Source organism: Physella acuta, unplaced genomic scaffold (assembly GCF_028476545.2).
Source record: "Physella acuta isolate Inbredline_101_S28 unplaced genomic scaffold, ASM2847654v3 ptg000890l, whole genome shotgun sequence".
Taxonomy (NCBI): Eukaryota; Metazoa; Mollusca; class Gastropoda; family Physidae; genus Physella; species Physella acuta.
In genome coordinates, this window is record NW_026732407.1 from 204,716 (window position 1) to 230,349 (window position 25,634).

The 25,634-nt window shown below is 34.8% G+C and overlaps 4 protein-coding genes across 4 annotated transcripts; all 4 read left to right on the forward strand.

Moving 5' to 3' along the window:
* The first annotated feature begins 4,269 nt into the window (after window positions 1–4,269).
* LOC131952758 (sodium-dependent glucose transporter 1) lies at window positions 4,270–8,132 on the forward strand. Its single transcript, XM_059315582.1, has 4 exons — window positions 4,270–4,484; window positions 4,708–4,854; window positions 5,999–6,137; window positions 6,776–8,132. Exons 1-4 carry the CDS (start codon window positions 4,347–4,349, stop codon window positions 7,867–7,869), a joined length of 1,518 nt encoding a protein of 505 aa, XP_059171565.1. The 5' UTR covers window positions 4,270–4,346; the 3' UTR covers window positions 7,870–8,132.
* Window positions 8,133–9,795: 1,663 nt separating this feature from the next.
* LOC131952763 (sodium-dependent glucose transporter 1-like) lies at window positions 9,796–16,847 on the forward strand. Its single transcript, XM_059315587.1, has 5 exons — window positions 9,796–9,891; window positions 10,600–10,746; window positions 15,478–15,616; window positions 15,748–16,134; window positions 16,462–16,847. The coding sequence occupies exons 1-5, from the start codon at window positions 9,796–9,798 to the stop codon at window positions 16,845–16,847; spliced, it is 1,155 nt and encodes a 384-aa protein (XP_059171570.1).
* A 4,232-nt stretch (window positions 16,848–21,079) lies between these two features.
* LOC131952764 (sodium-dependent glucose transporter 1-like) lies at window positions 21,080–23,815 on the forward strand. Its single transcript, XM_059315588.1, has 5 exons — window positions 21,080–21,217; window positions 21,815–21,961; window positions 22,573–22,711; window positions 23,339–23,585; window positions 23,800–23,815. The coding sequence occupies exons 1-5, from the start codon at window positions 21,080–21,082 to the stop codon at window positions 23,813–23,815; spliced, it is 687 nt and encodes a 228-aa protein (XP_059171571.1).
* LOC131952765 (sodium-dependent glucose transporter 1) lies at window positions 21,824–24,447 on the forward strand. Its single transcript, XM_059315589.1, has 3 exons — window positions 21,824–21,961; window positions 22,573–22,711; window positions 23,800–24,447. The coding sequence occupies exon 3, from the start codon at window positions 23,839–23,841 to the stop codon at window positions 24,445–24,447; it is 609 nt and encodes a 202-aa protein (XP_059171572.1). The 5' UTR covers window positions 21,824–21,961; window positions 22,573–22,711; window positions 23,800–23,838.
* Window positions 24,448–25,634: the final 1,187 nt, after the last annotated feature.

Consider the following 25,634-nt stretch of genomic DNA (forward strand, 5'->3'; position numbering starts at 1 on the left):
TGCGAGAATGACGTTGAAAACAGTAGGTGTATGACCTAGAAGACAAGGAAACGATGGCAGAATTAAGAAGTGGCTTGTGGAGGCGGAAATAAGCAATTCCCTTGTAATTCGTTTTTTAATGAACATTGTGTGTGTGTGTGTGTGTGGAAATGATTACCAGCCTTCAAAAATTTCAGCCGGGGTCCCCGCTCAAGCTTAATCCGCTCCTGCTGCCCCTCCCCCAGGAGAAAAATGTTTGAGACTGTTCGGCAATAAATATATGAATAGCTATTCCATCTTAAAAAGTTATTATATTTCAAACAGGTTCTCGAAATATTTTTAAGCTTAACAGCGCATACATAAAATATCAACTGTTACCTACTCAATTCTTTAACAGCTTTAACGTTAACCGAGTCATTAACCTCAATTGATTAGCTCACGTTACACACTAGATCCATGAGGCGGGTAGCGTGTTGACGTACAATTTGTAAAGGAACTTAATGAGGTAACCAAAACAAGCTTTTGTTATATGCTTGTAGTAGACCTAGGCCTGTATCGACCAGTAAAAGAAGCTTTTACAACTGCTTAGTTGCTTACACAAAACTCATCATAAATGTTTTCGATATTTTTTAAAGTGATTCTAAAATGATTCTTTTCAAATCCCATTAGCAGGCCTAAGTATAACATCAAATTTGTAAATCTGTACCAACCTTTCAATTTCCGATTACCGGAAGTGGAATTTACTCTACTTTTGGTTTTTCAAATGCCTATAACTTGAGTACTGTTTCTGATAGAGGAAATTTCATATATAAGTAAAAGGTCTAATTTTCTTTTTTTTCTGTAAAATTTTGAGTGATTTCCGGTGACCAGAATTAGTACTTTATTTCCAATTTCTCGAAAAACGCATATGAATTTATGAAGTACTAGCCTTCCCGGCCAGGCCCTGAGTGGCCTCTGTGAAAAACCTATTTGTAAAGGACCATGACTTGTGTGTTTAGTAATCAGCATATACCCGGCATTGCCCGGGTTTAGGAAACATTTTACTTTTCGAATTAACCCTAACCACAACCAACCAAAAGCAAAAACACAAAAGAAATGCAAACATAACACAAACGCAAACCCAAACCCAGACACAAAGAAAACACAAACGCAAACAAAAAAGCAAAACAAACGCAATTACAAATAGAAATACAAACTCAAACAATAACTAAAAAAATGCAAATAAACGCCAACATAAACACAAACTTAAATGCAAACATAACGCAAAGTACTCACAGTTTAGCCCGGGGCGCCGAATAGCACCATGCCGGGGCACCGGCGGAACCCGCTGATTCATCTTAGTAAGAGACTATAGTACCCCAACTTATTCATAGTCTTTTGCACTAACTTAAACGAACAAAGGCGCCATAGAGAACACGGGAAGGCCCGGGGCGCCAAATAGCACCCAGTTGGGGCGCCGGAGGACACCCAGATTCGATTCAGTTAAAGACTATAGAAACATTTCTTATCCATAGTCTATCGCACTGTTTAACTCAAAATTATGCACCATATCGCTCACAGGATAGCCCATGGCGCCAAATCGAACCCTGCCGGGGCGCCGATTGACGCGCCTGATTCCATTGAGTGAACGACTATAATACCCCTAGCTTATCCGCAAACGGAAAGATAGAAGTAAAAATAGAGGGCATTTAGGCTTCTAGGCTTTAGGCTGTTATTGATTACAAATAATATTTAGTAAACAGTACGTTCAGTGTATAAAATAAATAAAAGGCAGTATTTATTCCGCACCATTATACTTTTAAATTGGCGCGCAATTCTTTTTTTTTTCTACGAGATTCTGTTTTGTTTTAAAAGTTTAAATATTAAAAAATCAATTAAAAAAAATTCATAAAAAAAAAAACGTTTTAATAACAAGCTTGTATGTAATAATGCACTAAAATGAAGAAAATAAATGATTTCCTTTAAATATATAACTATACGCTACTATTTAAATAACTATACACACTGTCGAAAGACAGAGAAAGCAAGTTAAATAAAAGCTTGTAAAAAGCATGTCTATATCTAGAGTTGCCAAACCCCGTAGTGTAATATAAGAATATTCGAGAAAGTTTAGGGGAGAACACTTCCGCTGTATTTCTAAAGCTTTCTAACTAGCAAACAGTAACAATTTTATTTCATTTTTGCTGTAAAGGGAGACACCTCGATTTTTTTTGTCTACAAAATCCGCAAAGTATGGTTACATCTCTCTAATGGATGGGAAGCAACTCAATTAATGTTTATAAATCGAAGTCAAGGGGGTAACGACTCAAAAATGTGATGTTTTAATGTGTGTGTGTGTGTGTGTGCGCGTGTGTGTGCGTGTGTGTGCGTGTGTGTGTGTGTGTGTGTGTGTGTGTGTGTGTAGAGGGTGAACGGGGTATCTGACATTTTGTGACGGGTTGTGACGATAGGGGTGGAAGGGAGTCGGCGAAATTAAGTGACGTCAAATGGACGATTCCAAAACCTAACTAAACATTCATTAACGACCAGATCACAATTTAATCATCATCCATTATCCACTCAATATACACCAAACAATAGAAAACGACGAAATCAAATTAATAAAAAATTAAGTATAAACGGAAGAAAAAATGTGAAACTTATTAAAAAAAAAGTTATGTCTATAGGATGTTGAAACATTAGTGCATTGATAAAAACAAAAACAAAAAAAAAACTTCAAAAGTATTATGTTACTTATAATTTTTAAAATTTATTTAATGAACATATTTCTGAAAATGTACAACCATTACTATTAAGGTGTTATTATTGTTTCAGTTGTTTACACTGACCGCATACACATTTGTGGAAGTGATGGTCAACCTCCCCTACAGTTTATACATTTTACCTATGCTGTGGGAGTAGTCCTCACACTATTGATCACTGAGCCCTTCCTAACAGAGATAGAAACAGGGAACAGCCAGTGTTTCCTCCAGACATTTTTCTCCGTGGGTGCACTTGAAATTTTCGGGGGGGGGGGGGGTGCGGACAACAATTTCCGGGGAAGGGGGGCGGACACTGCCAAAAGTATATATTTCCTATATAAATTCCATTTCGTTCGGGGGGGGGGGGGCGGTAGACATGTACATTCACCCAACATTACTTGAGCTGTTGTTGGCCAGCAGAACGTGACATACACATTTTTTATTTTACATTACCCGGTCAGAGTTTCTTCCAGGCATCTCTTCGGGGGGGGGGGGGGCTTTGACCCCCCCCCCCCGAACGAAATGAAATTTATATAATTGATATAGAAAATATATACTTTTAACAGTGTCCGCCCCCCCCCCCCCCGAAAATTTCAAGTGCACCCCCGGAGAAAAAAGTCTGGAAGAAACACTGTACCCAGTCTATTTTTCAACATCAGAGAACTATGAGAGCGAAGGAAATAAACAACCACTGGAGATGAAATCCATAAAAAAAGATAAGATAGAAAAAAGACACATGTGACAATCTTGTTGATTACCATTGTTATTAGAACACAAAGCCCAAAATTCTCAAGCGACATTGTTTGGCGAATGTAACAAGAAAGGTGAATTAGCTCATGGAGAAACGAGTACAATAAAGATTATTTACCACCAGGATGGGAGGGGGCAGAATTTAGCTCAGTATCGAGCTGCTAGTGAGATTTTGTCATAGTCTAAACTGTAGTGGCAGGACAAGCCAGTTTCTACAGCTATTGCCAAGACATTCTTCTATTTAACTTCTTTCCACTTCCGGGTCACTCTGCGAATGTTCATTAGCTGAGATAAATGATAATTAACTATTGAAGGTATATGTTTGTGCTTGAGTGTGTGAAGTTATATCTAGACGTTTTTGGTCTAGGTGGGGAAAACACGACAATGTTGATGAACCTAAGACACTTGACGGTTTCTAACCCAGCGTTGATCGAGACTAGGCCAGTGAGTTCAGTAATCCTTTTAACGTCCAGTAGTGCTGCATTTAAAATACATCGTAATTCTTCCGGAGTCTTTGGTCAGCCGTAATTATCACATTTATTTTATTTGGTGGGATGTCTGTGGTGCAATAGGCAGACAGTTTTAATTATATTTGTCGTTTAGTTTTACTTTAACATGTTAATATTTGGAAAACTGAATTAGATCTCTATGTGGTGGTGTAGCAGATAGACTATTTTCAGACGGAAAAGCCGGTCGTCTAGTTTAATATAATAACCGCAAGATGCACAAAGCGTTACTTCTTAATACGCACTGAGTAATGATAATTTAGTAATTCTAAATTAGTTATCTACAAGTGTTAGTATACACATATCTCTACTGCAAGTGTGAAGGTACACCATGTAATCAGCTGAAAGATAAAAGTGATTTGATAACACAATGGAAGAAATATTAAATACGGAGCTCTCTGATATTCAGTTAAAAAGACCCAGTATTGTGGCACGGCTAAAGAGCGATAAAACCTACAGATGGAGGGTTATGCAATCTTGTCTGCTTTCCTTGACAAGTTTCACTTTGGTAAGTTTATCTAAGTATTTTTTAAAGTTAAATTATTTGAATTTCTTGTCAGGGATTATTATTTTTTTTTTCGTCAGTTTCAAATTTTTTTTAATGACTATAATTAGAGAAGGTTTATTTTATAAAAGAAAACCTAAAATAAATTAGCATTTAGAGTTGTTAAACTTCAAAACAAAAGCCTCGAAACGTCCCATTAATCATGATTGTTTTCTCGGTGTTTCAGGGTATTATAATTGGTCAACAGGGGCCAACATTTTTGGACCTGCAGATTATCACAGGGACTGATGTGGAAATGGCCTCTTATTTCTTCACCTCGTCTGCATTTGGTTACATGGTTGGATCTTTCATCAGTGGCTTTTTCCATGGAAAGGTATTTGCTCGCCCCATACGTCGTCTTACCTCCCTTGATTAATATTTGTGAGAAATATGAGTATAAAGCGGATTTGCTAACGATTTTTTAAAGTCATGTTATAATTTTTTTTGTGTGCGCCATATCTTTAAGGTAAAAATGTAATTAGTGTTCTTGCTTATCTAAAATATTATTTTAACCCCCCCCCCCCCACCCACCGTACATTATAGACCCTTTTAAAAATTTATTTATTCCAGTTCCCCTATACTCCGTACATGAAGAAGTACTGAGGTATCACACAGTAAAAACTGTCAAAATTCCATGTGATTTTTGTGCAAGATTACAATACTTCCTCAATACTCTGTATACAAGAAAGTAATAAACCGGGAGTGATCTCCCCTTCACTTTCTCGAATATTCTTATATAACTTGGAATATAGGCATGATTTTTAATTACTTAAACTTTTAAAAATAGAATCTCACAGAAAAAAGAATTGCGCATCAAGCGAACCTCAAAACAAAAGGTGCATAATAGTGCGCAATATTATTAGTACTTTATAAATTTACATGCGTTTTTTGAGAAATCGGAAATAGCGCAAATTAGTACTTCCGTTTAACGGAAATTACTCAAAATTTGACACAAGGTAGAGAATTAGATCTTTTACTTACGTGTGAAATTTCATTTATCTATCTGAAATAGTACTCAAGTTATAGGCTTTTGAAAAATTCAAAGTAAAAAAGGACCACTTCCGGTTATCGGAAATCGCTCAAAAGTTGATCAGACCTACGATTTTGATAAAATATTTATATATGAAATTCCATCAACCTAGCTGTAAGTTAGAGTATTTAAAATGGATTAAAAGTGATGTCTATATCCCGAGTTGCCATTCCCTGTTGTTTCATATAAGAATATTCGAGAAAGTTTAGGGGAGATCCCTCCCGGTTTATTAAAGTGAGCACCTCACCTCACTTTACCTCACCTCAACTCACCTTATCTTTAATGACCTAGTAGGCTTCTTACCTAAATGTTCCAATTTTTTTTTTTTTTTTTTGGAATTAGAATGAGCTTTTTTGTGATAAAAACATGTTCAGGTCTCCTTATAATCAGATAAAAAACAATGAGATTTTTTTCGTGGTTAAAACTTTTTAGATCTTCTTATCATCAGGTAAAAAGCAATCTGACCATGGCCAGTGCCAGCGCAGGTGCCGGCATATTGTCTATCATCACGCCGTACTGTTCACCTTTTGTCCTGATGCTAATGATAAGGTTGTTTACCAACACGTGTCTGGGAGCTATAGATTCACGTAAGTAACCTTTTAAGGTCACATTTTACAGCTTCAGATAGCATTCGGATTTAGAATTTGTAATTTAAATATTTGTTTTCATAAAAAAACGTTTCAATAACAAGCTTTTATGTAATATTGCACTAAAAAGGAGAAAATAAATTATAGACTACTATTTAAATAATTATAAAGAAAAGCGTAAGCCACTTTAGTATCTATTGGATACCTTTACTAATATTTAGGAAGAGACACACGCTTTTCTTTATAGTTATTTAAATAGTGGGGGGGGGGGGGGTTCTCATTTTTTTATGAAGATGTGTAACAATTTAGAAATGGAGATGCCCAATTCGGGAAAAAACAGTAACAATTGAAAATAGAATCAACGTTGTAACATTTTGTATTTTTCGAAAACGTGATTGTGTGGTACATGAGGGAGATTGATGGGTCTTGGGCTAACGAACTGTATTAGCAAAAATAATCAAGCTTGTAATGTAAATTTTATATGGGAGAACAGCTAAGCTGGTTAAGATATGTAGCTACTATTTATATGTTACGAAACCAAATGAGTTAAAAGTAGGCACAAAGAACCGTAAGATAATTTATGTAAATAATAACCCCGATACATAAAAAACAACATTATTTATGGATTACTATTTCAGTTGTGAATGCTGAGCAGATACGTATTTGGGGAAGTGAAGCTCAGCCTCTACTGCAAGCTACACTTTTTACAATATCTCTCGGAGGCGTAGTGGCAACGTTGTTTACAGAGCCCTTCCTAGCAGAGAAAGAAACAGGGAACAGTACCAATAGAACAGATGGTGAACTTACAATTTTTATGAACTCAACAAGTCAGTGGAAGCAAGAAAATACATCCAACATGACATGGTTAGCTACCAATGGTACCATGTTGGTAAAAGCAAGAACTACAAATGTTCATTATGCATTTCTTATAGCTGGCATAATTGCTATACTAACTTCTTTTCCTTTTATATATCTAAGCATTGTAGAAAAATCCACAGAAAACAAATCTGAAGAGAAATACACTCAAAGGGGTCAAATTAGAAAGCTACCTAAACATTTGAATATCTTTGTTATTCTTATGACATGTTTCTTCTTTCTAGTCTATTGCTGTATCGAAGTTTCATTCCCAACATTCCTTATGACTTTTGTTGTTTCTGAATATGTTGAAGTCTCCAAGTCGAAAGGGACTTATATAACAACTTTCTTCTGGGCTTCATTGGCAGTAGGCAGATTTGTCAGCTTTTTTATGTCCAAATATATCACAGCTGTTAAATTAGTTGGTTTATCTTCATTTTTCTTAATGATAGCGTTTTTAGGTTTCACAATAAGTGCGTTTTTTGCACAAATTGACGCGATCACAGTTTTTTCTGGCATGGCTGGTGTTTCCATGTCTGCTGTTTTTGCTGCTGGGTTTTCATGGGCAGAATCTGAACTGCTTAAAGTTACTGGTTGGGTTTCGTCTTTCATTCTTATAGCAGATTCTATGGGCTTGATGATCAATCCACTCATTATTGGCTACCTCATGGAAGAAGTTTCCAACATGTGGTTCTGTTATGTTTTGTTGAGCCAAACTTTGTTGCTGTGTTGTATTTTCCTATTTCTCCTGTTATTTAACAGATTTTATCTTAACAAAGTTTATGGAAAAGTTGGAGATAGCAGAAATTTAGAGACAATCGTGGAAACAATACTACATGACACAGATACATTTTTAGAAACTGATATGAAAACGTAGCATTTTGAAAATATCAGTTTAACGGTCTACAAATTGAGAAACGTGTAAGAGAACCAGGGGTTCTCCAGATATTTCTCTACCGCATCACTGCCTGAAAGAACCTCCGAAGAGCGTGTAAATCAGCAAGTATTTTTTAACTTGCATAATTTATACTTGTTTTTTAATAAGGAAAACGTACACTTAAGGCAGAACAAAATTAATATAAGCTATGAACTCTTTGTTGCAATACTTTTTAATATTTTTTATAACACATTTTTGGAAATTATTTACTTTAATAAATTACATGAAACACATTTTCGTTTCTGAAGTTGATAAATATATATTGAAGAATGATATACTCTAATTCCATGACGACAATTTTAGAACCCTTCCAAAAATGATGCAATTCATGCAGGGTTTACTGTAATACTATAATTTTAGCGTGGTGAGACCACAGGTGAACTTACTGCAATTTTACAGTTCTTGATGTAGCCACTGCGTGTCTTTATAGCTGCAGTTCATGTGGTATTTTATCCCCATTGTATTAAATAACTAGTAATGTTAAAAACAGAGACAAGATCTTATTGTAATACTGCAGGTTGTGATTTGACCTCAGTTAAGTTAACTGTAATACTGCATGTTGTGATTTGACCTCAGCTAACTTTACAGTAATAATGCAGGTTGTGATTTGACCTCAGTTAACTTTACTGTAATACTGCATGTTGTGATGTAATCGTTGTTGATCTCAATGTAATCCTACTGATGTGACCCCAGTAAATCATCCCATGGTACTCAACTGCATTCAGTGTCGAATCCAGACTATACATTTTTGGGGGAGGGGTGATATTATATTTATAAAGATCTCTGGGTTGTGTCTTAATTTCGGTAAACAGGTAAACATTATAACAGTTTGTAAAGAAGCAAAACACTCAGTGAATTGGAGAAGACAAATACTTGGTTAAGCTCAGTCACAGCTCCAATCCAGACGAAAAATTGTTTCCCCTACTCGACTCAGTGTTCCACAGACAATTTTTGACTGCACTTTCTCTATAGGCCATGGATACATTAACCAGGTAATTATTGTTGACTCATCACAGATTCATTTATTAATTTTTTTTTATTTATAACTATATTGAAATTTTGTTATAGATCTAGTCAAAAGCCTGTTTCGCTAGACAGAAATAATCATCTGGGTGCACCCACCATTTCATTCCCCTTTGCTGTGAATCGATCACGTAGAGCGGCTATTTCCTAATTAGAGAAACTAGACTTCTGCTTAAGTATAAATTAATCAGTTATTATAACTCTATTTAGATAGCTCTGATCTTAATTAATGAAGATAGCTCCAATGATACGATTCCAGTAACAGGGAAAATAAATCGTAGTAAACACGAGCAGAGTTTCTTCCAGGCATCTCGCCCCCCGAACGAAATGAAATTTATATAATTTATATAGAAAATATATACTTTTAACAGTGTCCGTCCCCCCGAAGAAAGTCTACCGCCCCCCCCCCCCGAAAATTTCAAGTCCCCCCCCCCTCCCGGAGAAAAAAGTCTGGAAGAAACACTGAACACGAGAGGTAATGCAAAAAGTGTATTATATTGTGAGTCAGTGTTATCGAATTTCAAGATTTGTTACTATTTATATGTGTAACTGTTAATTGTATGCTATTAAATTTTAATATGGCAGCTAAATGGAAATAATTTGTTAGGGGTATCGCAATTTGAGAAAATTAACCTCATGCTCGATGGAGATATTGCAATAAAAAATAAATAAAATGGTCGTAATCCACTGATCTAAGCACAATCTCAACATTACGCGAGCCGCCACTGATTGAAGCACCAGTTTGGCACAAAAAAAAGATTTATAATACTAAATCAGAAGCGCGGGAAAGTTACATATTGGTTATCTTTGCAGAAAAAGCAACTAAATGATTTAATTTAAAAAATGGCAGAAAAATGTTACCCTCCACATAGCCACCCAACACAACCTGCTCCGAATAGTGTGTCTCGTCTACAGAACGACAAAGCCTACAGATGGCGGGTTATACAATCTTGCCTGTTTGCATTATCCAGTTTTTCTATGGCAGGTTTTTGTATGTATACATAAATTTTAAATCCTTCAGTGTCGTCCTTTAAAGTTAATTGCTGTTGAAATTAAAAGTTTGAAAGAATGAGTGAAATAATATTAACCACGTTATCAATACACGATTGGGGATTCATTCTTCTCCTGTGATTATGGTTTTGGACTCATCCTTTGTTAAAAAAAAAATGCTGGCGTGATCATGGATATTAAACGTTGGGAAGATCTCGCCATTCCATCATAAAAGTCGCAGCTTTATTAAAAGCTCACGTTGATGGGAGCAACGGAATTTTTTTTCTTCAAATCAAGGTATATTCTGGTAATGCCAACATATATTGTTTTTCAAATGTGAAAATTAAAAGATACATTGAGATAACAACTAGCTACGTACTTGCAGTTTAGCCCGTTTGACATTTTGTAAAAAAAAAAAAAAAAGCAGCAACAAAAAAAAAACAAAAAAACAACAACAGCATTTGAAACACAATTGCAACTAAAAATGGGAAACTTACCTGAGGATGTGTACATTTACTATTGAAATATTTAAAATTAAAAGGGCTTCTTTAATAAACAATTATATGTAACCAAAAATGTTTGAATAGTGTTGATCCTGTAAATTACAATGTTAATAGCTAAAACCTTTACGAGTAATCTTTTTATCTGCTTTCTCAGGAAGTTCTTATAGGTCAACAAGGACCAACTTTTTTAGACCTGCAGATTATCACAGGGACTGATGTTGAGACAGCCTCATATTTCTTTAAAGCTGCATCGTTTGGTCACATGGTTGGATCTCTCATCATCGGCTTCGTGCACGGGAAGGTAGTTTACAAGAAATACTAAGCGGCTCTTCAAAGCGTCCCGGGCTTTTAGCACGATGGCGCCTACGTTCGTTTAAAAAAAGGCTAAATACTAAAGACATGGTGGGCAACAATAATCGTTGACTATATCGAATCAGGCTGTCTTCTTACGCCCCGTCAGGGGGTCAAACCCCGGGCTCACTCGTATAATACGCTTCGGAAACCGCCCAGGTGCCAGGGTTGTAGAGTGGAGCTGTCGGTAGCATCCGAGCCTGGGCAACACGCGACGCCCCTGCGGTAGTGTAACCGGGGGCTCCCGACAGCTCCACTCTACAACCCTGGCACCCGAGTCAGAGCTGCTTAAAGTTACTAGTTTGTTGACCACTATCGTCCTTATTGTCAACTCATCTGCACGATGCTCAACCCACTTATCATAGGTTATCTCACGGAAGAAGTTTCCAACATGTGGTTCTGTTATGTTTTGTTAAGTCAAACTTTGTTGCTGTCTGGTATTTTCATGTTCCTGTTGTTATTTACTAGGTGTTACCTCAACAAACGTTACGGAAAAATTAAAGATTGTAAAAGCTCAGAGCTGATTTTGAAAACACCGCTTCAAAAAATTGAAAATGTTTTAGAAAGTGAAATGAAAATATGAATCTTGTAAATTAAAAAACTGAGGAATCTGCATGCATAGGAAGTAAAATCTTCCTTCATCTCTTGTATAACCGAAAACATAATTTTAAAATTCTGTTAAAACCTACCGCAATTAAAAAAGAATCTGCTTAAGTAATTCATCATAAAAGAAATGTTTTCCCCTTTAATAATCCAACCACACAGGATGTGTGTACACGATAATTAAAACCTAAATAATATAAAGAGTCGAGGGAATAAAAGAAATTGAACAGTATTAAAAAATTATTCTCGTAACTTCTGAATATTAGCGCTTACTTACTTCTAATGTTTGTAGTTAAATAGTATGCTAGGTCTGCTTGTTTGATAAATTAATGTCGATCTTCAATCTTTAGTATGTTCTTTCATTCATTTGTGGACATATTATAACTATAATTTTCAACTCATCTAGACTACTTCAACAGAACACGATTGAAATACATTCAGCTGTGGCATATAGTAAGGGAATACAAGGGGCCCTTTTTTTCGAGACAAATCCAGGCTGTATGTCTAGTAATTAATGAAGTAGTAAAACACCAAATTTATAGGTACTTTGCTGTGTGATAAAAAATTGTAGTTTTATTATTGGTCTGCAGTCGTAAAAATGTTTATAATAAAATAATTTGTATTGGTGAACAATGAATTCAATACATTTTTATGTCTTGGGAATAAAATAAATAATGTTCAAATAATATTATTATGTATTTTATTTCGAGTCGTGTTTGTTGATATAGGTGAGTAATATTTAAATTGAAGTTTAAAACACAAATAATTCAGTGAGACCATGGCCAGACAGCAACACATTGATAAAGAGGTTTTGTTATAGGTAAGATACAAGCCACACATGGGCGATGCTTTAACACTGTATCTTCACAAAATAAGTACTCAAATGACGTATGTCATGTGGTGTCAGAAATGTATACAAAAATCTTTTTGTTTATTTGAACATTCCATTACGGTATTTTTTTGTTGTTGATATTTTTGAATGTTTGTACGGATCCTCAAAACATGTTTCTCTGATTTTAGCGAACCTCCAATATCAGAAAAACGTCAGAGCCGCCTTGTTGCGATACAGTGGTAAACTTGCTTGTTTCGTCAGACGATTTATTAAAAAACTCGAAACGTTAAGTCAATGACCTTTAAACACGAAGTTTTGTAATTTTAGCAGCTCTCTAAAATAAGGTTATCTTCAAAAATAAAAATAATAATTAAAAAAAAAACAGCATCAAATAATGAAATAAAATTTGCAGGACATGAAGGAAAAGGGCTGATTACATTCGTTTCTTATAAGTATTTATTATATTGATAGCCTATACAGGTGTTACGGTAAATACTTTATTTGCAGGGGATCTTTATTTCCTGACATGTTCGATAATTCCTCGAATTACTGGTTACCCATAAGAGCACGTATCCAACATATGCATCTTTGTTTCTATGCACTATTATCATTTTCTTACAGTAATATAACACATATTAACTTTTGAGACACACAAGTTTAAAAATTCAAATTTTCTATAAAACGTAGCGTTTTATTTTATTTGCTTATTTGAAGGACACGATTATAGAAATACTTCAGCATTAATATTTGGACAAGATTAAGTCAACCTAGAAGAGGGACGAGCATTTCTTTGTTTAATTGATGTCAACAAAATATTTAACTCAAGTACTTTTAGCACTTGTCTTTTCCGCTGCACCATTAAAAGTGTTCCGAGTTACCTTTTAGAACTCTTCAACACATGGCGACAACACCAGCTGATGTTGTTGTAATACTGCAGGTTGTGATTCGATCTCAGCTAAGTTTACTGTAGTACTACAGGTTATGATGTGGTTCTTGATAAACTTAATCGTAGTAATGTGACACCAGTAAATCATCCTATGGTACTCAACTGCATTCAGTGTCCAGACTATAAATCGTTGGGGAGTGACTGTATTTTTATATTGTAACTGGGTAGGGTCTTTTAATGTAAAACTCAAACAGTTATTTATTCAATAAACACACAGAGAATCGAGTTATTTTAGCGCAACATGAGATACAAGTTAGAATTCAAAAGACAAACGTAAATAATACATACAAAACATACACTATTTAAAAAAAAAACTTCATTACAAAGTGAGTGTGTTAAAGCTGTCGCTAAACCCTCTCCACAAATAGCACGTCTCCCTCGTTGTAAACGTGTGATATAACATCTTTCTGTTGATTTGAATCTACTACAACAGTACATTTCATAATATTCAGCATTTTCTGTAATTCAATACATTAAACTACGTATCTATTAAGTGTAAATAATGTATGAAGTAAAGAATAATGATATACTATAATGATAGACTATTAAATGTATTACGTTCTAGAAGCTCACGTGAGTGTCGTGACCCAGGCAGATGTTACCGTAGCAATGCAGTTTTTTATTTGACCACAGCCGACCGTATTTTGAGACTGCAGTTTGTAAAATGGCATAAAATGTCATTCTTATGCGACCACAGTAAATCGTCCACTTGTACTGAGTTGCTTTCAGTGTCTGACCCAGACGTGTGTGTGTGTGGGGGGTGGGGGTGGGAGGTGGGGGGAAGGGGTGACATTCTGTTGTCACTAGAACTGCTGGGTAAGGTCTTTTGTTGTTATATTTTAAACAGATTTGGTATAAGTAAAACACACAGAGAATAGGAGCTCACACGTTTTTGAATGAGTCCCTGAGAAAAATATTTTTTAAAAAAAAAAACATCTCTTCAGATCAACTCAATGTTCCGGGCTAATATTTTAAATATATATTAAGTAAGAATAACATGGTTTATAAGTAAATCTTAGTTAAAGCGTTGGCTGTTATTGATTAGTCCATACATATTTCTCAGCATTTATTTGTTTTTAAATATTTAAAATCCATAGCTTTCTTCTTCATTTTTTATGTAAAGTTATAATTAACAACACATTTCACTAGGCAAATTTGACCTCAGTTGTTTATTTTAAGTTTAATGTTAATTAAATAAAATGTGCCTGCGTAATTGCAACAATGTTTAAATAACGTAGGCTACAATTATGTAATGTAGGCCCTAAATAGTAGCGACATACGAATGAAAAACTCCATAAAACGTAGTCATTGAAATATAAAAAGATGGTTAAATAGACCTAGTCTATAGATGAATATATTAACCTAGTAAAATAGATATCGTTATACGTGGTTACAAAATTAATCGCCAGGATATATATTATGGAGATATTATTCTTAAATCGCCAATATATGACATTATGGATAAATGCTTATAATTTAAGAAAGAAGAATCTTTCAATGAATTTTTTTTTTTTAATTGTCTGACTCAACTAAAGCAAAAAAATGACCAGCCCCACAATTCCAAGCTCCGGTCAACAACCTTTGCACCGCCACTGATAACAGAGCTAAAGTTTTGTCTTTGCATAAAAGCATAACATAATCTTAAAAGTGAAGCAGGCGCGCATTTCGGCAAATGTGTAAAGAATTACAGATTGCAATTTTTGCAGAAAGATAAAAGTGGTTTCAAAAATGGAAGAGAAATGTAACCCTCCAAATAGCCATCCAACACAACCTGCCCAAAGTATTGTGTCTACAGAACGACAAAGCCTACAGATGGCGGGTTATACAATCTTGCCTGTTTGCGTTATCAAGTTTTTCTTTGGTAGGTTTTTGTGTGTAGAAAATAATTTTGTATTTTTTCTTTATAGTAATTTAAATAGTAATGTATAATTTATTTTCTACTTTTAAGTGCCTTATTACATAAAAGCTTTTTATAAAAACTTTTTATATGAAATTTTTTTAGTACTTTACATGTTTTTATTTACAATAGAGTTACATGACTAAAACACCTTGCGCGCCTATTTTAGGAGTCCCTAAAAGTCTGGGGCCTAGGGATGCTGTCTTATCAGCCCTCCCTCCTTTACCCACCAAAGATGCACATTGTTGACTCCACGCTAAGGACATGAAAATACAATAGACTAGCGGGCAAATAAAAATTGTAGGTAATCTTGAAAAATAAAACTAATAATGTTTAAAATGTTTTTTTCTTAGAACAATTTTGAAAAAAAAATGAAAATAAGAGTGGCATATCCATTAAACAGATAAACAGCAATGTGCTGACGGCCATAGCTCTTATAGTGGCAGGAGTCTTGACTACCATCACACCATACTGCCAATCATTTGTTCTCATGCTTATGATCAAGTTTTTTGTTCGAGTCTTCGCTGGAAGTCTGGCAATCAGTAAGTAGCACTTTAACGACAGGTTCAATTGCAAATAGTTTTTTTGTAACGACATTGTAGTTGCTTGAATAAAAAAAAAAGATAGATCAATAAAAACAATTTTTTTCTAATATTTAAATATCCTTTCCCAGTTGTGAATGCCGAACATATGCATATTTGGGGCAGTGATAATCAATCTCTTTTACAAGCCATACATTTCACATATGCACTTGGAGCGGTCTTCGCGCCTCTGTTCACAGAGCCATTCCTAGTAAAGAAGGAGAGTAGTACCAGTATCAAATATAGAGACCCAGTCTCTTCTGGAAACTCATCAAGTCAGTGGAAGCAAGAAAGTGCATCAAACATGACATGGTTAGCTACCAATGGTACCATGTCTGAAAAAGAAAGAACTACAGATGTTCATTATGCATTTCTTATAGCTGGCATCATTGCTATTCTAACTTCTTTTCCTTTTATAGTTCTGAGATGTGTAGAACAGTCAAAAGAAAACAAATCTGTTGAGAGATTCACTCAAAAAAGTCATAGTAGAAAACTTCCTAGACATTTAAATATATTCGTTGTTACTGTGATATGTTTATTCTGCTTAGTATATTGCTGTGTAGACGATTCGTTTCCTTCTTTTCTAATGACGTTTCTGGTCAGTGAATATGACGTTAACAAGTCTAAAGCTGCCTATATAACTACAATTTACTGGGCTTCGTATGCTTCTGCTAGATTTCTTACTATTTTCATCTCCAAATATTTCATTGCTGTAAAAGTAATTAGTGTACACACAATCCTAATGATTCTAGTTTTTTCAGGGTTTACAGTAAGTGCTTTATATTCACAAATTGATGCAATCACAGTCTTTGCTGGCATGGCTGGTATTTCAATGTCGGCTGTTTTCCCTTCAGCTCTATCTTGGGCAGAATCAGAACTGCTAAAAGTGACTGGTTGGATTACATCTTTTATTCTGATTGCTAGTTCTATCGGCACGATGATCAACCCACTTATCATTGGTTATCTCATGGAAGAAGTTTCCAACATGTGGTTCTGTTATGTTTTGTTAAGTCAAACTTTGTTGCTGTGTTGTATTTTCCTATTTCTCCTGTTGTTTAACAGATGTTATCTCAACAAAGTTTATGGAAAAGTTGGAGATAGTAAAAATGTAGAGATAGTTATGGAGGCACCGCTTCAAGAAACTGACAAGTTCCTTGACATACGTGAAAAAGAATTTTCACCCAAAATATGAACTAAACAACATCTAATTTCGTTGTGGGATTAATTTTTAATTTTGTAATGGTTGCTATCGTAAATTTATTCATCTGGAACAGAGGGATGAACAAATTTAATATTAAACCAATCATTAGAGAAATTAAACGTAACATTGACAATGGTTCAATCATTACGTATGTGATAAAATGTGTGTTATTTTACCGAACGCTATAATACCATAAAAAGAAAAATACCAGCAAAGTATCTGTCAAGCTTTAAAAAAGAAAAACTCCTTTAAACATGTACAATATTAGAGTCGATAAACTATTTTAAATTAAATTTTTCATGTCACATTCTGTAAAAATAATCTGTAATTTTATATTTTTTACGGTACGTTTATAAAAAGCTATAATTTAAAAAAGACGCGCTTTTCTTTTATTTTTCCATTCATACATATTTTATCCAGCATAAGGGATTGAATGTAATTTTTGTTTAAACTTTTAAAATTAAAATTATTATTAATTTAGATACGTTAAATATTTATTGCTTTTTATTTTGTATTACTTTAAACTGTAATCCAACATTGTCCTTTTCCTTCCTTGAAATTTTACATTTAGCATGCAAAGACACCATAGCAAGCATTCTGGTTCTCCATTTCTTTTTAAAATGAACTTAATCTGGATGTGAACGTATACAAGCTGTCTAAAGCACAAACAGGTCAACTCCTCCACTTTCTGCACCAAAAGTCTGTAACATAATGTTTAGGATAAGAAACTTATTTTAACTCCCTCGTAAATGATAATTGTGCATCTTTCAAAGAATTTTATTTATTTTATTTTGCTTTAGTAGGCCTATTCAGCATTTCATAGCAATTGACTTTCCTGCAGGTTACATTTGTAAGATATGTTCTCAGTTAATGTAAGATTATATTTTCTCAATGCAAATGCTGCTAACCTTGGAATTAACCATGGTAAATCCAGTTGTAAGAAATTTACCATTATGAATCGTTGGTTTGACAGTACTTTTGCCTAGAATATCATGTAAGGCTTGATTCTCGAACTTGGTTACTATTTCTTTTGAAACTTCTTCATAATACTACATTAAATTCAAAATAGATTATTCGTTTAAGTCTTTATTATGTGATTTATTATGCACATTTTATTATTTGTTTTAAAACAGCATTATAATTTAAGTCGTGTTGATATAAACGAATGATATAAATAATATAAAAAGTAAACTTTATACTCAAATAGTAAATATGATCATTTTACACATCTTTTTTTGATTACACACACACATACACACACACACACACACACACACACACACACACACACACACACACACACACACACACACACACACATATATATAGTGTCTATTTCTTATGGTAAATAATATTTAGGCTGTTAATCTCATTCATTAATTATACTTTAAGGCAGGGGTCTACAAACTTTTCAGTCCGAGGGCCGCATTAACTATGAAATATCAGTTCGGGGGCCAGAGTTTCTTTAAGGCATCTCTTCGGCGAGGGGGGGCCCCCTCCACTCCCAAGGAACGTCTACCGCCCCCCCCCCCCCCACGAAATATAATTTATATAGAAATATTTGCAAATTTCAAGTCTCACTTCTTCTGCCTTCTAAGCCAAGTCAGAGAACCTACTGAAACTGCAGCTGGAAGTCTTTGATGATCATATGTAAATGACGTGGGAAATTCATTGGTTGCTTCAGCCGTAAAGAACTTGCACTGCTGAAAGTGCATCAAGTTGTTGGCCTGTACTTGTTCCAGATACATGACAAGTTTGAATCTGAAGGCCTTTAGGTGGATGTATAGATAAGATACTAGATTTCCCTCTCTTGCCGTTTTAGGTTCAGAAAAAAATTTAAATGACTAATTATGTCTGCAGCAGAGGCCAATTTCTATACCCACTCTAATGAACACAAAAAAATGAGGTGGAACAACTGTCCAGCGACTCATCCATTGCAATTGAAAAATGGCGAAGCTTGCTTGCATATTTCGCTATTTGAGTCACGATGTTTTTACCAATGTCTGCAACACGGCGGGCAATGGTATTTGCACAAAAAGCTACATTTTCAAATTGTTTTGAATTTTCTGTGCAAAGTTCCTCAGTCACCTTTTACAACATTTATTCAGAGGACAAAAAGATCGCTGCGGGCCGGATGAAATGACCTCGTGGGCCGCATCCGGCCCTCGGGCCGTAGTTTGGAGACCCCTGCTTTAAGGTATTGTTCACAACAAATCCAGGTCATGACAACACGAGTAACTAACTATTGATTGTGTTTAAGTTAAGACACATGCCCCTTAAAAAAAGTTGACCTCATTAAACTTGAAAGACACGTTAAAAAAACAAAACAACGTCGACCTGAATATATATATATATATATATATATATATATATATATATATATATATATATATATATATATATATATATATATATATATATATATATATATATATATATTTTTTTTTTTTTTTTTTTTTTTTTGACGGATGTCTAATCTGATTATTATATTGGTCTTAAAATTGAAAAGAATCAACTTTTTTTCCTTATAAAACCAGAAATACACAAGAGACATAATGTAAGTAATGTATGATACACAAGCGCCACAATCTGTATCTACACGACCTATCGGTTTACGCTTCATGTCTATATACGATATGAGTGCGTTATGTTATATATCCATAGTATGGTTAGTCAATATTGTCTAGTCTAAATATTCGTCCTGAATGATGAATAGAATGTGGTCATTGTTTGTGATAACCATGTTCTCCTTCACTTGACGGTCACGACAAATCAAATGAAAGCAAAAATTTTTTAGGTTAGCTCGTCACCTCTATTGGGCATAGGCTTTTGACATGAGCTGTCAAGGCATCTGTATCCTGGGCTAGTCTCTCCAACTGATCCCAGGTGTATCCAATCTTCTAAGTGCTTGCTACACGGTCAAGTCTTCATATGTTTCTTGCTCGGCCTCTTTTCCCTTTCCTTTGTGGATTCCAGGCGAGGGCTTGCCTTGTATACAGGAATCCCGACTGTGTAGCCGGCCCATCTTCATTGTATCTAGGATCTCTTCATCAGCTTGCAGTTGGTTTGAACTCAACAATGGGTGCTGGGTAATTTCTGTATTCACCTTACCAAGTCAGCACAAACAAAAGTACGATGTGGCCACAGCAGGCTGTAATGTAGCATTTCAGTACAAGCTTGACCCAACTAAACTGTCCCATAGTTCTGCATGGCACTCAGTGGCGGATCCAGACAAAATCTTTTGCTCAGAAATTCAGAGCGTATGTTGAGATCAAACCAGATGAAGCATATAACACACGACACTCTAATTGTTTAGAGGCAAATGGCCTAGAGGTGGCTACTGTCGGCTTTAAAATACAATGTAAGATGTCTATGCTCCAACCAATGACAATTTTAGAAATAAAAAACACTAGTTATAAAAACACCAACAATAGATACCTGACCACCACACACACACAAACTTAGGAGGAACATTTTGAAGTGGAGGGGGAGGGGGTGAGGGGGCAGGTCGATGTTTACATTTACAGTGGCAACAGAGGTTATGTAAAGTTTATAGAACGCCGAGGGATTTATGAAAATGGAGAAAAGCTTGTCGATTTCTGTGCTAACAATGATCTAATATTAGACGTGAGTCTCTTCTGTCACAAACCAGTGAAACTACTTTGTTGCCATGTAGAATGTTTGTCCATTATTGTAGTAAAACAATTAGTACAAGATGTAGGCTCGAAGATAGATAAAGGATGAAGGGGGTGGTAATTTAAGAAATAGGGCAAAAAAATGTAATATGTAAAGCATTTCCCAGAGCCGTTAAAAACGCCAACACCGAGCATTAAGTACCCCACCTGCCTAAGACACTCTGCCGATAAAATACAGACCCTACAAACATACAAAGGAACATCTGAGACGAACAGTATGTGTTGTGATAAAGTATAATGCAGTATAGCAACTGGGAGGTATTTCAGCACAAGAACCGCGTGATATACCAATACAATTGGCTTCCAAAGGATTCGAATATTTCAGTTATCTTTTTGATTATTGTGTGGAAATAGAAACAAATAGACTATCTGAAGAGTAGAAAGACAGAATTCTTGTTCAACATTTTAAGACTGGCGATTCGCCACTGACTATCTATAATATTAATTCACAAAGGCTTGGATCCTTAAGTGTGTAGACTTTACACAGAGTAATCTTAGCAGCAAGATAAAAGTGATTGGGATAAGCAAATGGAAGAAACTCATAGCCCACCAATTAGCCATCCAACACAACCTGCCCAAAGTATTGTGTCTCGTCTACAGAACGACACAGCCTACAGATGGCGGGTTATACAATCTTGCCTGTTTGCATTAACAAGTTTCACAATGGTAGGTTCTTTTTGATTGCATATTTGCCTTACTTTGACCTACTAATTTAAAGATTTCAGGAAAGCCTAAAATGATAATGCCTTGATTGTTCGTATCTGCTTATATTTTATTTAGATCTACGCCTTCTTGACCGACGCATATCTTTCTACAAATGCATTAAAAAGAGCAATGCAAATAAAATATTAAATAATAGAAAAGATTTGTTTATTTATGATTGGTCTATATTGTATCAAATCTTCTCATTAATTCATGTTACCGGCTGGAAAAAATGCCTAATTTTATGTATATAATTTAAAATATTTAAAAGTTAATAATATGTATACATTTATATGGCCATTGAGAAAACTGGTAAAACCTGTATTGAAGTAAATATATTAACAAAACAAGAAAGTTTTTAAAATAGACCCGACACAGTGGTTAAATATTTACCTTTTAAATGCCTTTTCTTATGAAAAAATTGAACACCGGATAAATTATTAACTTTGTGTTGATGACATAATGCTAACTACAAGCAATGAGTGAATAAAGATTTATTCAAACCTTGAACACAGTCTTGAACACCGTGTGTGAGTAAAATGTTTTCCTGTACGATCTCAGGGCATCGTTGTCGCTCAACAAGGACCAACATTTTTGGACCTGCAGATTATCACAGGGACTGATGTGGAGACGGCCTCATATTTCTTTACTGTAGCAGCGTTTGGTCACATGGTTGGATCCTTGATCAGTGGCTTTGTGCACGGCAAGGTAGGGATACAGCACGTTCTACTATTTTATGATAGGTTAAAATAAGTGCCTCCACACTTGAAGACAGTGTAGATTATAATCAGGATTTGTCCGCTGTAATTTTGATCATCAGCCTTAAACCCAGCCGAGTAATGTGCAGTCAATGGCCTAACCCCCCCCCCCCCCCCCAAACAAAAAACAACAACGAACACAAACAAACATTGTAGTGTCAAACAATTGACTCTGTCTCCATACCCGCTACATACCCATACATCCTCCATCTTTGTAAACAATGTTTGATGTCTCTTAGGTATAGTGCACATATTGTAGGTCACAATCATAGGAAAACCACCCCCACACAATATAAAATTTTCATTGGTCGCTTAAGCATCGTTCACATTAAAGAAAGTTGTAACCCCCCCCCCCCCTCTACATGGCATAAACTTATCATTTCTCCACAGATCACTGACTCAACTGTATCCACTTTAAATGTCAATATCGATGAAAAAAAAAGAATATTAATTCTCTCATATTACACTAACGTGAAAAAATGACGTTTTATGTAATCTAAAATCAGTTTTTTAAATTAACTTTGTGAAATGAAATAACCCATGTGTTCTGTCATTAAACAGGTCAACAACAACGTCCTCATGACCTTTCTCCTCATCGGTGTGGGGGTCATGACGCTCACCACGCCATACTGCTCACATTTCGCACTCATGCTTGTCATTATGTTTTTCGCCCGCGTGTTCTCAGGAAGTCTGGCCAATAGTAAGTAGACAGTCAAAGTTCTTGTATGCTCTTAATTCAAGGACATTATGTTTTTATGCAATTAAATAGGGAGCAGATTACCACCTCCGTCTTTTGAACACCGTTTTTAAAAATAAATGATATCAAAATATAGGCTACATACTTTAACTATACTTATAATTGCCTCCCCCTCCCGGGAGGAAATTTGTAAAAAATAATTAAAACACTATACAGAGTCACAATACTCGCCCCATATCCCCTCGTAAGTTTAAACTGCCTAGCCCACCTCCCGCTCCATGTTTAGCTAAACGTCTGAAAAAGCCCCGATAGCAAAAAGAAAGTAACATAAGAAATGGTGTCTGTTTAAAAGAGTATTTTATTGTGTGTTCACGGGAAGAAAGACCATCAAAAAGTTGTATGATACTTTTGGCCATTAGAAAATAGCACGACACTTCTGGCTCAGAGTAGCAAGGATGGCGAGTCAAGAAAACTTAAGCCTTAAAAACATGAGTGAACATATTATCTTACCATTGTTTCAACAATGAAGATTTTAATTGATAAAAGTTAATTAAACCGTTATTAATACCTATATATACAGACACTAATATTTAATATTTATTTATTCTAATGTTTGATATCATTTTCCAGTCGTGAATGCTGAGCATATGCATATATGGGGCAGTGATAATCAACCTCTTCTACAAGCCGTACATTTCACATTTGCACTAGGAGGGGTTCTCACACCATTATTTACAGAGCCCTTCCTAGCAGAGAAAGAAACAGGGAACAGTACCAGTAGAACAGAGGGTGAACCTACAATTTTTATGAACTCAACAAGTCAGTGGAAGCAAGAAAATACATCCAACATAACATGGTTAGCTACCAATGGTACCATGTTGGTAAAAGCAAGAACTACAAATGTGCATTATGCATTTCTTATAGCTGGCATTATTGCTATACTAACTTCTCTTCCATTTATATCTCTAAGTATTGTAGAAACGACGACAGCGCACACTTTTGAAGAGAAATATACTCAAAAAGTTCACAGAAGAAAACTTCCTAGACTTTTATACATCTTTGTTATTTTTCTTTTATGTTTTTTCTTTCAGATCTATGTCTGTGTAGAGCAAACTTTTGCATCATTCCTCATGACTTTTGTTGTTAGTGAATACGATGAAGTTTCTAAGTCAAAAGGTGCCTATATAACAACTTTCTTTTGGGCTTCATTTGCTGTGGGCAGATTTCTTGGCATTTTTGTGTCTAAATATGTTATTGCTGTAAAGTTGATTAGTTTATACATATTTTTAATGGTCGTTGGTTTTTCGGGATTTACAATAAGTGCCTTTGTCGCCCAGATTGATGCCATCACAGTATTTTCTTGTGTTGCTGGTATCTCAATGTCAGCCCTATACCCTGCTGGCCTTACGTGGGCTGAGTCAGAACTGCTTAAAGTGACTGCATGGGTTTCTTCTTTCACCCTTATCGCTAGTGCTATCGGTATGATGATCAACCCACTTATCATTGGTTATCTCATGGAAGAAGTTTCCAACATGTGGTTCTGTTATGTTTTGTTGAGCCAAACTTTGTTGCTGTGTTGTATTTTCCTATTCCTCCTGTTATTTAACAGATGTTATCTCAACAAAGTTTATGGAAAAGTTGGAGATAGTAAAATGTTTGAGACAGTTATGGAGGCACCGCTTCAAGAAACTGACAAGTTTCTTGACACACGTGAAAAAGAATTTTCACCCAAAATATGAACTAAACAACAGCTAATTTCGTTGTGGGATTAAGGAGTGGTGGGCAATGAAATGGGGATAGCTGAGTACATGTTACACTGTAGCTTAATATCCCATTTTTTTTGGGGGGGGGGGAGGGGGGGGGGGTCACATCACTTTTTACATGTCTACTTGTGACCGTTACAGTCAGATGGTCGAAGTATCATATATATATATATATATATATATATATATATATATATATATATATATATATATATATATATATATATATATATATATTTCAAGGTAGTAAATAAACATACTCTGAATACATTTTGTCGCTATGTGTTTTCTAGGCATCCTAGTGGCTTTTTCACAAAAATACCAACCATTTTTAGAGGGCGATTTTACTGAAAGAGCAATCCCTACTCAAAATACGGATATACGAGAAAGTTTATGGGATATTCATTTCTTTTTTATCTTAAAGGACATAACCAAGAATAGTCTCGAAATTATCAAATTATTAACTTTTTAAAAATTCATGTACGATGTTATTAAAATAAATATGCTATTAAAAATCTGTTTGATTTTTGTTGGACTTTACTAACGATTGGATGCTATTGGTGTTTTTAGTATTTTCGGTAAAAAACCAAAATATAAAAAAACCCCTGAAAACAATTTAATTGTTAGATTTATCACAGAAATTGAAAACAAAATGGCTAATCTTTAAAAATTGTTTCGGCAAAATATCGAATACAAATATTTTTTAAAGTAAGGTTTTCAGAATATCGATCACCAATTTCCAATCTAATATTTGTCTTACGAAATTAAAAAGTCAGCTCACGTTTGTTAAAGATAAATAGAAATGTAGCCTTAAACTAAAAAAAAAATATTTGAAAGTTCTGTTTAAAGTGGCTTTGCAACTTCTATAACATTGATTCTAAAAATATTAAATTTCAGAATTATTTTCAGAGTTAAGTTATTGTTTTTTAATTAGTTATTTTTGGTGCATTGATTGCAAAATCTAAAAAGTAAGTTTAAAAAAAAATCAATGTCAACAATAACGATCTCTCTCTCTCTCTCTCTCTCTCTCTCTCTCTCTCTCTCTCTCTCTGTATATATATATATATATATATATATATATATATATATATATATATATATATATATATATATATATATAATATTTAATATTTTCTCTACGTTATGCAAAATAAATAAACCCT

Excerpts from the sequence above, each read along its gene's own strand:
- LOC131952758 (XM_059315582.1), top strand. The coding sequence starts at position 4,347 with ATGGAAGAAATATTAAATACGGAGCTCTCTGATATTCAGTTAAAAAGA. Across the intron at positions 4,855-5,998 it reads GTGGCTTTTTCCATGGAAAG|GTAAAAAGCAATCTGACCAT; the intron begins GTATTTGCTCGC and ends TCTTATCATCAG. Across the intron at positions 6,138-6,775 it reads TCTGGGAGCTATAGATTCAC|TTGTGAATGCTGAGCAGATA; the intron begins GTAAGTAACCTT and ends TTACTATTTCAG.
- LOC131952763 (XM_059315587.1), top strand. The coding sequence starts at position 9,796 with ATGGCAGAAAAATGTTACCCTCCACATAGCCACCCAACACAACCTGCT. Across the intron at positions 10,747-15,477 it reads TCGGCTTCGTGCACGGGAAG|ATAAACAGCAATGTGCTGAC; the intron begins GTAGTTTACAAG and ends TCCATTAAACAG. Across the intron at positions 15,617-15,747 it reads CGCTGGAAGTCTGGCAATCA|TTGTGAATGCCGAACATATG; the intron begins GTAAGTAGCACT and ends ATCCTTTCCCAG.
- LOC131952764 (XM_059315588.1), top strand. The coding sequence starts at position 21,080 with ATGGAAGAAACTCATAGCCCACCAATTAGCCATCCAACACAACCTGCC. Across the intron at positions 21,218-21,814 it reads CATTAACAAGTTTCACAATG|GGCATCGTTGTCGCTCAACA; the intron begins GTAGGTTCTTTT and ends GTACGATCTCAG. Across the intron at positions 21,962-22,572 it reads GTGGCTTTGTGCACGGCAAG|GTCAACAACAACGTCCTCAT; the intron begins GTAGGGATACAG and ends GTCATTAAACAG.
- LOC131952765 (XM_059315589.1), top strand. The coding sequence starts at position 23,839 with ATGACTTTTGTTGTTAGTGAATACGATGAAGTTTCTAAGTCAAAAGGT.